At 36.8% G+C, this 15,619-nt stretch overlaps 1 protein-coding gene across 2 annotated transcripts in view; it reads right to left on the bottom strand.

The window, feature by feature from the left end:
• Positions 1-13,357, bottom strand: part of LOC142344693 (solute carrier organic anion transporter family member 4A1-like) — a 33,557-nt gene extending 20,200 nt beyond the window's left edge. For both annotated transcript variants that reach the window (XM_075396538.1, XM_075396537.1), the window contains exons 1-6: positions 12,775-13,357; positions 7,703-7,921; positions 7,302-7,428; positions 6,504-6,715; positions 3,306-3,578; positions 2,549-2,971 (exon numbers count right to left, since the gene is read on the bottom strand). In XM_075396538.1, the coding sequence (XP_075252653.1) occupies positions 2,549-2,971; positions 3,306-3,578; positions 6,504-6,715; positions 7,302-7,428; positions 7,703-7,921; positions 12,775-13,183 (1,663 nt within the window). In that variant the 5' untranslated portion in view covers positions 13,184-13,357. The remainder of the gene's footprint in view (positions 1-2,548; positions 2,972-3,305; positions 3,579-6,503; positions 6,716-7,301; positions 7,429-7,702; positions 7,922-12,774) is intronic.
• Positions 13,358-15,619: the final 2,262 nt, after the last annotated feature.

Here is a 15,619-nt window from a genome sequence, read left to right as displayed (position 1 = left end):
AATAAAGTTTGTTAAAATTCATTCCACAGAAGCCTCTTATAAGTGACCTTTACTGCACATAGGAGTTCCTTTGACCTTAACCGAATTCAAATTAAACTTAAGTTTTAAAGTGCAAAAGTCACTTTATTGAGTGAGGTAAGTCACGTATGATCAAAATCTAATCACGGAAATAACCTAAAATCTTTCGCAAAAGCGAATGAGAAATGACGTCATGCACGCAAATGCCGTTAGTGAGAGGAAGAAGTCATTCAGAAAATTTGACTTTTTCAGCTTTGCTGTGTGAACAAATGTAAAACGAAAAAAGAGCGTCAGACGACGAAACAAAAAAAACCAAGAGCACCGCAATATAGCTACGCTCAGCTTACAGCTTCGCAGCTATAAAAACGAAAACATTGCTGGGAGAACATAGATTGCCAGAAAATAGCTGCACTAGCTTTGTAGATTTGCAGACTCTAAAAGATAGTAAAGAAATAGACCAAAAATCCCCTTTTGGTGAGAATAACTGGTGAGATTTTATATTTTAGTTTAACAGATTGCTGCGTCTATTATCTGCCCTCATACACCCTTCATTTAGAGTGATACAAACTCACTTGACCTTATCTGTTCGAAATAAAGTAAAGAAGAGTCAGTTTCAGAGTGGGGAAGTCATTTTTTTAGATTTAGGTAAGTCACGCGTGACCAGCAAATAAATAAAACCCGAACAAATGAACAAAAAGCAGATTTGAAGTGATTGTGACGTGCTATGGTTGTAAAATCTTGACGACAAAATGAACGTAGCAGGAACAGTCCTGAATTATAATTCAAGGAATTGAACGGAATAAAGATCACACTATCAGCCTATTTAGAGCAGCCTCATATAATGCAAGTTACAAACCAACAAGTCTACGAAGGTAAACAGAACACTTCAAAAATCTAAAAACAAATTAGTTTCACTTCACTTTTAGAAAAATAAGGTCATCGAAGTTACTAAGTCCAACAACCTCAACTTCGAAACACTTTCACACAATGGGAGTTTGGCAAACGCCAACTTTGTAGAAAACCGCTGACACACTAAGCACTGATAGATCTCATAGGAAGATAAATAGCTTCTACGTCTTGAAAACCATTAGTTGGCTTTTGTGGAGCTTAACTAAACGAAAATATGCATTACTCAAGCACACGAATCACTTTAAAACTATTTGTACAGAAAATGGGGAGAGAAAAAAACATCAAAAACAGAAGTCAAAATGCCGCATGTGAACAAAGAAACAAAAAAATCTGTTAATACATTTTCCTCGAATGACTTTAAAGCAATTTGAAACAATGTCACGCTTTATTACTACTCGCTTTTCGCCCCTCTTACTACTCCAGCGTGATTAAAAGTGCTACTTTAAATTGACTTCGCATGAACAAGAAAAAGTGTGAACAGATCTTTAAAAAAAGGTAGCACAACAATCCAATTGTTTTTTTTTACAAAATCGTCGAATTGTAAAAACCAAGAGAACCCAATAATAGCCTCAGCTGTCGCTTGGCAGCTATTAGCAAAACAAAACTTTTCGCCAAAAACTGCTCTAAAATCCTCAAAATGCGTGAAAAACTCGAAATTAGCTTGAAACTCACTAAAATTATCAAAACACGTACACTTTTGAAACAGCCTGACTATTACAATCATAGCCTATTGAATATTTTTAAGCAAAAGACCCAAGTTGAAACATAGCCGTCAGATTGACGGAAAATAGCCGCCGTTGACGCGCTTAATGCATATCGGGATTGAAATAGAAAAAAGCAGCCACAAATTGACCGATTTATTTTCTGTTTTTTTTTGGTGTCAAAAATTGTTCTAATTTGGTGTGCAGTTTCAGTTAGATTCTAAAACTATACTTAATTCAGCTTCTAAACTGAAAGATAATAAGCTCAATACCAATGTCAGCTAGCAAAAACTAACAAACTTTGATAACCTAATTCTCAATGACTTAATGACCGGGCTCACCGGTTCATCTCGTCTCTTTTGATTTTGCTCTTTTGAATTTAAAATTCATTCAGTTGAAACAATGAGTCAGAAGTCAAACGTGAAAATCGTGACTGATGCAAAACGAAAAACGTGCTCAAAAGGTAAAGCGAATTAAAAAAGGCGAGCGCCAAAATAATAGCCGTTGAGAGGCTGACGGCAGCTATTAAACAAAAAAACCGCTTGAAAAGCTCCAACTAATTTCTCGCTCTCTCAGAAACAGTGGTATGTACGAAAACAACTCTTTCCGCTCCACTCCAATTCTCTTCACTCACAAATTTGTTCACGCGTTTCATTTCCTGCTTCAAAGTGACTCCAATAAAATGGAAGACACTTCTCCAATACCCCTCGAGTCGCGAAAAGGTACATCTCCAATATTCCTCTTCGAATTGTAAAAATTAGATCATAATCTTTGAGTTGCAAAAAAAAGAAAGAGTACCAATACAATGTAATTTTTGGATTGTAAAAAAAGGAGAGCCCCTAAATAATACTCTTTAAGAGGCTGCGGGCTATTAATAATTTAACAGCATTTTATATAATAGTAAAATTTCACATGTTTACCAATAGCAGCCAGATACTTCTGGGTACAGTCAACTTCACAGAAACCATCTACCACTTTCCTGTTTGCATGGTTCCAATCGCTCTCGTTTCCCACACATCTACAGTCTTGCATCTCATTCATGCAGCCCGCATAACACGCACTAAAGTATGTCTCTTTACTGCTCTCAGCACAAACAGGCTGGAACAAACTAGGCGAGCATTGACAGTTGTCATAACACAGACCATTGTCTCGATTGTTAGTCTTTGAGTCTCCATTATCAACTTCTAATGGACTGTTTAGAATTGTGCGTTCAGGACAGTTGAGAAGGACGGACGAAGACAGAATCATTTCTAAAACTGTGACTGCCATCAAGGTTTTGATTATTCCTCTCAGGGATGACATCTTGCGGGATACCAACGCTCCAACGATACTTCCAAGCGTACCTGTATAAGGTTTTATAATAAAAATTACAAAACAACCCAAACAAACGAGTTCCGGTAAACCATCTATTAGTGATACCATAGCGTTTTTATTATGATACATATGTTCATTATAACGACTCGAGCATATACATCTGCTGTACAATATCAAAAAATTATTAGTGCAAAAACAGGTATCACTTTGTTCATACAGCTTTATCAAAATAGAGAACTGTTTCACGTGAGCCAAGACAGATTTGACATTCAGCTCAAATCGTGCCATTGAAATTTGCATACGAACGAAATGTGAAACAACGAAAACTTCCTTTTTCTAGCTTAAAAACCATAAAACGCGTACCAAGTACAATGACAGATGCAAATGTAACTGCTGCCTCACTAGACGTCATCCCCAGACTCAGTTGGAAAAATTTTGCCCCGAAGGTCACAAGGCCCGAGTAGACAAAGGCTTCAGGAACCGCCGCAAGAGTGAACAGAATCCACGGTACATTTGTGAGAATAGACTTGAGCTGGACTTTGAAGGTGTCCGGTTCGCTGACTGTAGCAGTCATTGGTAATGATGGAGGTGATAATTGAGAGGATGATGATAATGATTGCACTCGGCCGTTGGACACTGAAAACATTCAGAAAAATTCAAACAACATTCATATTTATTTTACCATTTTATTGATTAACAAAAATACTCAAACACCGCCCAAAAAATTTCATTTTATCAGGTGCTAACAATGAAATTATCAACGCATGAAATTAGGAGGGAACAAATATAGAAATTTATCTTCTACCGCGAAAACGATTCCCAAAACATAGCTGGCAGATTACCAGAAAATAGCCACAATAGCTTCGTAGATCTGCAGTCTCAAAAAAACAGTAAGACAGACCAAAACAATTCGTCTTTTCATTGAAGGCTGATATGTTTTATTTTTATTTAAAATTTGTACAAGTTTTTGCTGCCTCCATTAGCTGCTCTCAAATAACCTTCATTTAGAGTGAGACACACCCATTTGACCTTATCTCTTTGAATTAAAGTAAATAAAAGTCAATTTCAAAGTGAGGAAGTCATTTTTGAGAGTCAGTAAGTCAAGTGTGACCAAAAATTTAATCACGCGAATGAACAAAGAGCGATAAATGACGTCACAAACGCACTTCAGTTGAAATTGCATGAACGAATGAACAAAAATCATTTCCTGTTTCGGCGTGACCAAAATCACCACTCCAATTTGACTTCAAAAATCATGAAAATGTGTGAACAGATCTTAAAAAAAACATAGCCGGAAGAAATCCGGAAACGACGCGAAGGAAAAACTAACATCCCTAAGTAACATAAAACTTATTCTACTGATTGACCAAAATAACTAATAAGGCTTATCCTACTGAATAACACTTGTCACTTTAAAATAAGAAAATAAAAAAGAACAATGAAAAAATAACTGACCAGAAAAGACGATTAAGCACGTGATAAAAATTTTACATTGAGTTGCAAGTTTAAAAAAACAGCTTTTGGCGAAAACTCATGCGATATGTTTAGTTTTATTTCGTTGAACCACTGCAAATTGAGAGAAAAACCCTACACAAAATTTGCAAGTAGAATAAACGAAGGATAAAGGAAAGGAAATGAAAAACAAAACCAAAAATATTCGGTGTAAAAATACAACAAAATTTGGCCACAAATTATGAATGGACTGCATTATGCTGAATTCAAATCATCATTTCAGAAAACTTTTAATACTACATCTGATCAAGCGTCCACCAATCCAAACCATTGCCTATTTATAAAAGTAAAACGATGAACGAAAAAGAAAAAAGTTAGAGATTGAGAAAAGTTAGTAATATCTGTCATTGAAAAGTGCAGTAAATATATTCCAAAAAAACCTCTAGAAAAAATCATGTCAAAAGCTAGAACACGAAAAATCAGCAAAAAGCAGACAATCAGATTTCAGCAAAAATTCCAAAAAAAAACACGAAACCTCGCGGAAATCTTCATAAAAATTACTCAATTACCTTTAACGAAATGACTCAAAACAAAAATAAAAATCATCAACACGCATCAAAAACAACTAATTTGGACTATAGGTATCCCAAAGGGTATAAAAACTTGAAAAACACAAAGGGCATTTAAAAAAACAACTTGAAACAAATCTTAAAAATTAAGCTTTCTTGATTTCACGAGAGCTCATAGACCCAAAAAACGTTAATTGGAGCGAATAGAGTACTGGAAAACTTCCAAAACAATAGGAAAGCCGAATAGGCTAAGAAACTTCTCTAAGTTTAGAAAAAAGCGAAAAACAGCAAAAAAAAATAAGAAAAATAATTAAATTTTTTTTAGTTTATCATTTTTCTTAACAAAAAAATCGTTTAAAACCTAAGAAAATGTAATCACTTGGTATCTAAAGACTCAGTAACTCACATGCGTCTATTCAAAGCCCCATACAAAGAATTATAACGAAACAAAACGCAAAAAAATGCTAAAATTGGCCTAAAATTCAGCAAAATAGCTGAAAAACCAGCAAAATGGTATAGAATTCTTACTAATGACCAGAAACCTACAAACAATATTAACATAGCCGGCAGATTGCCGGAATAGCTGCGAAAAAGACTTGCGTGCCGTAAAATACAGATGGAAAAAGATACAGAAGTGAGTTGATAATAGTTATCGCCGCCGCCTATAAAACTTACAAGTTTATTTCAAAGGAGGTTGTTTTTGGGTGCAAAAAAATTTTCCCTCCCGCGTCTCGAACCGGCGATCTCCGGGTTAACAGCCAGACGCCTTAACCACTCGGCTGTCGGACCATCTGTTTTCTTACAATCAACTTTGTTTTAGGAACAGATTCTGTTTCTGAATAACCGCAATTTAGGTCACGCAGAAAGCGTGAAATCAAGCGCGAAAAAGCCATTTAAGCAGTGACGAGACAGAATGTTCTAGAACAAATGTAAAACGAAAATGAAGCGTCAGACGACGAAACAAAAAAACCAAGAGCACCGCAATATAGCTACGCTCAGCTTACAGCTTCGCAGCTATAAAAACAACCTTAAAAATCACACAATATCATAATCAGACATCTAAACCAAAAAAATAACAAAAAACTGTATAAAAAGCCGCACGTGAACACAAAATATCGCTCGCTTATAGAATTTTTTTTCACACCTCAATTTCTCGCTTTCTCAAAAACAGCGGAATGAACAAAAAACCACTCTCTTTTCGCTCCCTTCCTCAATTTTGTTCAGCACCCAAACCACTCTAAAATTTTTTAAGCGTTTTTCCCGCTTCAAAATTCACTCCAACTAAAGTGATTTAATAAAAGGCCTTCTCCAATACTCCTCTTCGAGTAGTAAAAAGACAACGCCCCAATACAATTCAAATTCTTTGAATTGTAAAAAACCAAGAGAAGGCCAATAATAGCCCCAGCTAATGCTGTGCGGTTATTAATAAAAAATCAAATACTAAATGAACCTACAGTCAGAGAATTCACTGAGAGACATTTTTTGAGAACAAACGAACCCAAAATACAAAAAATAGTGTTGCAATCAGACAACTCGATACCTTTGTAGCGTGTGTATCGGCTGTCATATTTGGCCGGGAAAGCAAGAATGACCGGGACCAAAGATAACACTCCGATTCCACCCACGCACAGTCCTATCCACCACGCACCCACCCACAGGACATGAGAACTATCCACAGCGAGATCATCCAAATCGACAGGAATCGTGAGGAAAACTGCATTCAGTCCAGCACCCAGAATAGATCCAATAGATCTAAAAGTCAACTCTCACTTGTATTATGTACCTCGAAACTCAGGTCACGCATTTTGAACAAAAATTCAGTTTGCTTTATTCTTAATAGGAAAGTAACTTAATAGGAATAGTAGATGATCATTTTTGATCTTTCACGTGACACAAAAAAAAATCTAAAACATTCAATAGCGGGCAGATGAAGTACTCTGACTTTTTTTAAAAAAATTGTTATTCATCTTGGTTTTCGTGTAGCATAATAATGATTTCGAATTTACCACACATTTAGACTATTAGAATTAAAACGATTTCCAGCGGATGTCTAATCTTCGAAGAAGGATTTTCTGATTGGTGTGTTCTAAATAGTCCAAGTGCGTTATATCTCTTCTTGCTCTTTCTTTCTCTTTCTCACTATCTCTCTCAATCATCGTCTTTTTTCGAGATCTCTCATGTTTTGTGACTGCCCGCTTTTTAGGAGAGACAAAAGAAAGATGCAGTAATATTACACCCTCTTATTGGTCGACAGGTCATAAACAAAATTTCCCCCTCCTATTGAATGCAAACATTATTACAAACAGACGTGCAGAGATAAGTAGTTCAAGGTACATACCTGGACGCCTGCATGAGTCCATAGTAGAAGCCACTGTTTCCAGAGTTCTCCTCAAAGTAATGAACAGCCAGTGTGTTTTGTGCGACTGTTCCGGATCCGAACAGAAAGTTGCCAACAGAGAAGAGTACTAAACGGTACAACTTTTTAATCATAGACACCTCATTTCAGTTCCGATACTACTATTTCAAATTAATTTCATCCAAATTAGGCACATGAATTAGACACAATACTATTTGCCGATCAATTTGCGCCCAATTGGACTAAATTTTACAATTCCAATCGCATCTACTGACAACTAACTTTAGTCTTTAAAAGCTAAATTAACGCTAACAAACTAAATTTTTTGGACATCCACACATTTTAGAGTTATAATTTACTATATTCGTATAAAATCCACCAACCAGGATAGAGCAAAGATTCATCCTCGTTCTCCTCAATGACGTCACAATAGAGATCAGATCTGTTCAGGTCGCACGTGGTCAAGTCACCTTGAGATGCCACGTGGTACTGTCCAGATATGAACTGGGGCAGCACCATCACCAGACACGCTGAGGACACAATTGTGAACCCAAAGGCGAGCCATGTTGGCTTCGAGAGATATTTAGTTCCAAGGTAGCTGACTGAAAAAAAAATGTCATTTAATATCCTCCTGTCTCGCTCAGTGACTACAATTAAACATAGCAAATGGATTATCTCAATCAACAATCCCTTTCGCAATATGATATTTTAAACGTTAAAGTTTCAGACTCTGAAATGAGAGGTCACGTGAAGGCTGAAGCACGGCAACAAGTTTGAACATCAGTCAGAGTCTGACGCATAGTAGCCGCGACAGACTGTTAGCCCGCTTAACAGCAGACAAACACCGACAAGAGGAAAAAGAGAAAACGCAGACAAGAACCCTAAAGAAAATCGGGACCTTTACATAATGCTAGCTGCTTCTCAGACAAAGAGCAATTTTACTCTTCAAATAAAGAGTATTGCCTCCAAGTTAATAGAAACATCTTCCAAAAAATGAAGAGGTCGGTGATTAAAGAGTTTTTAAATTTTGGAGAGATTTTCTTCATTAATAAAATACCATCAGCAGCAAATCTTGTCTCAAAAAATTTTTGCATTACCTGTTTCGTGTGAGAGTTTAGTTTAATGAGAAAAAGTTTACGTTAAAAGCTGGGGCGCGTACTGTTTAAAATGTTTCAAAATGTACAGTGCGAAAGCGTGTACAGTCCAGTCCAGTCAATTTTTCCATTGGGTAAATTACAGGTTTTGCCATTCCACTTAGAAAGAAATTGACATCCAACCAGACCGCATTATAGCTTGATGAGGATACCAAAGTGATGAGTTAAGGTCCACTTGCCTTTATTAGTTAACGATGAGCATTTTCTAAGTATATGCTAGAACAAAATCTCAGTCACACGAGGGTCTTATCGCGCCCGCGTGCAGTGCACGAAGTCCGAGTGGGACTAAGATTATGTTCTAACATATTTAGAGTACCAAAGGGAACGAAAGTGTTGAACTCAATTTGGAATTGAAGTAAGATTGTAATTTTGCAGATTAGTGAAAGAAAATATATGAGTTGAAACAAATCAAACGTCGAAACAGCTGATTATTTATAGAGGCTTGATTCAAGTGTCAAAAGATTTTTATTATGGACGATTGAACTTAGACTTAAAGATCTGAAAGTCTATTTTTTTGTCGTAAACTTAGTGTCCTATAGGACACTAAGTCGGACAAAAATTAGACTTTCACTTTCTAAGTTCAGTCTTTCAAAATAAGCTCTCTTCCTCGGAGTTTTAGTGACGGATGAAATCGTACCCTGGGTTCCCTTAATGTCCTACTGACACATCCTACGAGAAACATACTGTTCAACCAACATAGACGAGACAACCCATTTCGCATACCATGATTTATTATGTCTCGAAAATAGTAAAAGAATCAACTGACAATTAACTTGGTTAACATGATATTCTCATCAACACAGCAGATTAGCAGTTCATTTAATCAAATATCAGCAGTCCGTTTCTTTTCTTCACAACAAGAAATAGGCCTCTTGCAATATGCTTTTGTTCTCCCCACTTAGATCAGGTAAGAACAAAAACTTGGGCATCTTAGGTGATCTTAGGCATTAGCTTAGCTAGAGGTCTTTCTTCTGGATACATAATTTAGTTTTTCGGGTTGATGGCATTTTCAAATTGAGCCGATTTGAAGTTGCTCGCACCATATTCAATTTGATTTCAGTTTGATGTCCCCACTCATTGGGTGACAAAAACATCAGAGCGCTAATATTTGGGGTTAAAATTTGTTGCCCCCTGCTGATTGGGTGACTTATAAAAATCGTGATAAATATTTGACAACTTTTATCCGATTACAACAGGAACGTCAACATAATTCTTTAAGGAATAAAAGCTCCATCTTCATAGCCAAACGATCTCCATTTAGATCTAGTTCCTCTTATGCACAGATTTGAAGCCCTTAAGATTGCAAAATTTAATCTCAGTTTGACCCAGTTCATGATAATGCTGTAGGGTTTGTCCCACTTAGAAGCGAGTCTGTCCGCCAGACTTCTGAGAAAAATTTTGCTCTCTCTAGCCATCATGCCGTCAACACTGAAAATTAACGGAGTAAAAGCGATATGTTTTTCATGGCAAGCCTCGGAGTATTTTCTCCTCTTTTCGTCAGCGCAGCTTTCCAACACATCCTCTGGATTTCTGTTGCTGTAAGATTTAGCCTCAGTGTCTGTGACACGAATATCAAACAAGAATATTTCTTGCGGGCTCCAGACACCTCTTATGAGAAGATCGGCTCTTAAAGCTATCTGATTCTCTGAATGTTCACGAATTACTGGTTCTTTTTGAGTGTAAGTCCATGCAAGGCAGGATAAGTCTCCCAATAAATCTCTAATTTCATTATGCCTTTGTGTAATCAGGCCTCCTTTTTTGCAGATTAGGGCATGCTGAACATGGAAATCTTCACCACAACAGTCACATTTCACAGGGAGGTTTGTTAGGGGTAAACCGTATCTTAGCGCCATGGAATCCTGGAATTCGTTCTTCGACAAAACAAAATTTTCTCTCTCTGACACTTTTGCGGTTAACCAACAAGAGTTTCCCGTTTTGAAATTCCGCTCCATTCTTTTTCTCTCTGATGAGCATGCTTGTTCTAACAAAGGCTTATATGTATTACTCTGCTGGGACTCATTTTCTAGCTGAAAAGTTTGTTTGCTGCTGCGAACGTGAGTTTTGTGTGCGTCAACGTCCAATGCCGTTCCATTCACAATAGAATCCGAAATCAGTGAAGATGTTTTCTTGGACATTTCAAACTGTTCACTCGCCTTTACCACTGGGTCAGGAATACCTAATCCTCCATTCTTAGCAGACAAACTGAACAGTGTACGTTGGAGATTACTCACATTATAAATGTTAGTTACGGTTGATATGAACTGGTTTTTTATTGAATCTTCTAGGTTTCAAAAATTCATCGCAACCTGGGACAACTCTCATGAGAAAACTCCATTCGGCCTGGACTGATTTAGTGAACACCGAGAAACTCATGAGGGCATGAATTGGCTGCAGCGCTCAGAAGTTGAATCTTAGCCTGCCAATTTTTGATTTTTTCATGAACAAATTCTTTCATGGTAGTTTTATCGCCAATGAAGCCTCCAAGATAACGTTTTCCAGTTACAGTTTTGAAACCGGTTTGCTCAAAGCAACTCTTGACTTCATCAACATGGTCTGGATGAACAACAAGGAAGCTTTTTATGGCTCAGGGTAGTATCCATACTTTGGCCCCTCATCAACTACTTGTTGCAGCCACTGTTTTAAGTCATCAAACTTTGCGCAAGCCGCGGCATCATCTGCATAAAAACTTTGTTTATGTTTTGTCGGGTTGTGCAATTTTTGTATTAAAGGCAATAGAGCAACACCATAAAACAGCATTGAAAGAGGATCGCCTTGAGTTGTCCCTTCTTCGCTGCGGATAACGTCAGTATTGCTCAGCACAAGTTTAGAGCTTTCCTGATAACTATTGTACAGAAAAGTGGAAGCTCTGGACCAAAGGGTTCTAGCGTTTAGAAGTGCAGCTTCTGTTTATAGAATTGAATGCATTTTTTGCATCAAGCAGCAACAGACCAAAACCATTGGAGGACTTTTTCTCAAACAACTCTCGAAGTCCATGAATCGACCCCTCAATTCCACATGACACTCCACCCGCAAGTTGTTCTGATCCAAACGCATAAGCCAAGTCATCACCAGTTAAGTCAGCTACTGCTTTACCGAGTAATCTTCGCAAAGTTTCACCAATGCCGATTGGTCTGACTTCTGGCTGTTTATCTAATGCAATAAGTCGACATGAGAACAAGGCTTTGATTTTACGCCACGAAATGATTTCGTTTGCGATCAAATTACCTAGCTGAGAAACTAAGTCTCTCAACCAGGAGCTTTTGAGGCCAAACTTAATTAACGCATCAAACTAGTGGTTGGAGTCTGATCCAGAGGGTCCTGAACTACCGAAAAGTTTCCGGGCTTGTTTTTCAACGGTACTACTTGTTATATTCAGTTTTTCCAGAGGAGGAAGTTCTGATATGTTGAATGTCCCCTCAAATAATGGTGAGGCTTTCGGGTGCTTTTCTTGCAGAACTTCGGTTACAGTTCTTCCGTCTATTAAATCAGAAGGCTTAAGAACACTCGTTCCGTTTTCGTCTGCAAGGAACCTAGTTGCATTTTTGATGTTCCCTTCTTGAACCATTTTCGCAAACGCTCGTAGTTTCTCCTCGGGGTGGCGGAGGACTAAAAACATGCTAAAATTGGGTAAAAGAAATTCTACACGATATGCCACGAACTAAATTTTTCCAATGAAACTTTATTAAGGACATATTTTAAGTTTTGTTTCAACAGTTCTTGCACCTGTCCTCATTCGTACATTTTTCTGCCCACATAAAAATAGATATTTTTTTAACTTTAAGAATTTTTTGAGACATTTATTTGCAAATAAATGCATTTCGCGAAAATTTTCATGGCGCATGAGTTACTAAAATTAATATAACGTGTAAAGTAACGCGTAACGTTAAAAGTATCTTTACCATGCAAACTCTTATACGAATTTTTAACTGAGATATCTTTAGAATCACTTGACAACTGAAGTTAAAATCAAAGCCGCTAAGAATAAGATAAACAACTACAGAAAGAGCACAAACTATTATCGTGGTTGAAAAACCTTGTATAGACAATAACAGATTTAGCACTAACAAAATATATGCAACTATCTATAAGTTTTCACGCTGGATAAAATCGACTATATGTGTAATTTTGTCAGCCCATTTAAAACATTTTAAGCAATAATTACAAGACAAACTTGCCCGTATCTAACCAAACCCAAACATGTACGCATGGATGCCGGCCTGTATTGAGTATTGCTTGGATACCGGCCTAGTACATCAATTTTTCACAAGAAACCATTTTCTTTTCAAAAGCTTTTAACTTACATGGCACAGCAATAATGCAATATGCAACGTCATACATAATACTGATGACACCGGACGTCTTGCTTGAGAAGCTGTACCGAGTCTCCAAACTCTGATAATTAGTTGGATTGATTCCATTCGTGCAGAAACTCTCGAAGAACACAGTCGCACACAGCACTAGGGCGAACAAATTGATAGTCACCAAGGACGATAAGCATTTGAAGGGTCCAAGTCCAAACGCAGATTTAAAACCGTCCTCATTATCATTTCTTTCCGAATCAATAATACCTGCACAATTCGCTGCACCGTTTTTTAAATCATTGGTTTCTTGGGTTTCAGCTCGCTCCATTTCAGTCTCATGGTTCCTTGTTAGTTGGATTGGGTTTGAAGTTGGTACTTGGTTATTTTGTTCTTGATACGCATCTGACATATTTTTGTGGTAGTTTTCTATTGTTTAGTTGCTTTAGTTTCAGTTGTGAATGAGAGTTGCGTAAGTGTGCTCGCATCATTTACAGTAGTACAGTATAGTAATTGCACCCAGTGGTATTGGTTTTAAGTAGTCGTTGTATTTACATGCTTTCTGAAAACATTATTTAATCTATTCGATAAAACTGCATGTCGAAAGAACAATTGTGATAATTGAAATGACAACTATGACAGGATATGACGCATGAGCATCGTTGCCCCGAAGCTGAATAACTCCACATTGGCAGCAAGCAACACCCAAAACGTAACGACAGAAACAGATTTAAACAAAAAGGACATCGAAAAATCTCTTTTTCCAAAAATCGCGACGAAAAGAAACTGGTTTGCAAAATTGGCTTTCAAATTTCGAGAACCTCAGCCATCCGACATGAAAGATCCTGCTTCTAAATTGGACTTTCAAATGCAAAAAATGATTAATTATAAAAACTAACAAGGAGGCTCGGTAATGTGCGATCGCACATAAGGTTCCGACCCCGCTCATCCACAGTTTTGGCATAATTGTCTACCAAATGAGGAACCGATAGAAAAACCCAAAAATTATTTTTGGGAATCGCGAAAACCCCAAAAAAACCAAGCATTTTTCAAAAAAAAATAATGTAGGAACGAAAAGATAGCCTCCAAAGCAAAAACCCAGTTCAGTAAAAAATGATGCACTACACTGAAGAGCCAATGATATGCCAATATTAAGAAATCGAGTTAAGGCGAACAGCAAAATCAAACAACAACAGCAACAAACATCAATTACATCAAAAACTTTGTCGGTTTTAAAAAACAAAACTTAATAACAAATTCATCATACCGTCGGATAAAACCGAAATCAAGTAACATATCCCGAAGGTTTACGAATACTGATGCTTCTATAGAAAGGCATTAAGAACTGTCCTCATTCAATTTTTTATGCGGCTAAAAAGAACAACAAAAAGACAACAAACAAAAATTCGATTAAAGCTTGCCAGAAAACGCTGTCGAAGCCATATTTTGGCCCTCAAAATATGTTCGATTGGGCCCTCTTCGAACAACGATAATGTAGTATGTGGCCTTTCATTAATGAGACTAGGTAACAAGCAGACAAAAGAAATGGGCAAAAGATTTTTTTTCGAAACAAAATTACTTCTAAAGTCATGAAAGCCACCAATTACAAAATAATTACATAGGTTCATTTATTTGTCCAGAGGAAGTCCTCTAGACCTGCAATTATCCAGAATATGTCTTGTGTCTACAAAAAGAACGGCAAACATGACAAATCAAATTAATTTACTTTTTTTGTGAAAAACCAGTGTCAAAGCCAGTAAGGTCATAACGAATTCTATTAAAATACTGATTTTGTGACACCAATCCCTTTTCAGACCTTCCTGTGACACCAATAATGTCATATTTGACCAGTAATTAACGTGACTAGGTAGCAAAAAACAATAGAAAGAACAATTGCGAAGTTGTTTTTTTTTTACTTTGGAAAACAATTGCTTTCAAAGTCATGAAAGCCATCAGCTATCTACTATTATCAGAATATCGACTCATCTATTTTTCCATGAAAAGCCCATGAAATTCATACAGAAACATTCATATGACTAAACCGACAAGTTAAAGACAAAGTTAAATGAAAAAATTCAATTTAATTCTTCAAGAAACAAGTGTCGAAGCCGTTAAAACGATAATCTATATCTTTCAGGATTTTAATATGTTCAATTGTAATTCCATATTCTACGCTGGACGAGCTTTCTAAGGATACCAGTCTCAACTCTCTACGATGAATATATCGATCGGCGAAAATTGTCTGAACAAAAAAAAACCCATTTGAGTATATAGTTCCTCAAGAGGGGTAGGAAAATGAAACAAAATGCAAAAAAGTACACGTCTTGAAGTAAGAGATACCATTAAGCATTTGCATCGACGGTATAAGAATATCAATGTGAAAAATGTCTCTGGACCTGATTTGGGCTTAATTTCAAATGATTTTTTCAAATCTTGAAAATACAGAGGTTAAAGTTACAATGTACACCCTCTGAAATTGCTGCATTAACCACTTCTTAAATATTGAACTAGAGTTGCTAGACACTTCAAAAATCCATTATGCTGTCATTTTCTTAAATAGATTCTCCAATGAAAACTTCAATTTCGAGAACACTTTTGCAAATGTTAAGTCATCACTAAACAAATCGAAATATGAATTATTTCCCCACGAAAACAACGGAATGCGCATACATCTAAACAAAGCAGCAGGCGACATCGCTCAAGAAAACTACGAAGTCCACCTTGTCAAAAATTATTTTTACTACTGTAGCCAAACTGCTATTATATCTTTCATCTTTTTTGTGTAGTACTCTTGGAGGACGGCAAAGTTAATACAGAACCATTAGAGCTACGTACTGCTTGGTTTGAG

Source organism: Convolutriloba macropyga, chromosome 8 (assembly GCF_964194025.1).
Source record: "Convolutriloba macropyga chromosome 8, txConMacr16.3, whole genome shotgun sequence".
Classification (NCBI taxonomy): Eukaryota; Metazoa; Xenacoelomorpha; order Acoela; family Convolutidae; genus Convolutriloba; species Convolutriloba macropyga.
The sequence above is the reverse complement of the archived record's forward strand: the minus strand, read 5'-3'. Positions and strand labels throughout refer to the sequence as shown.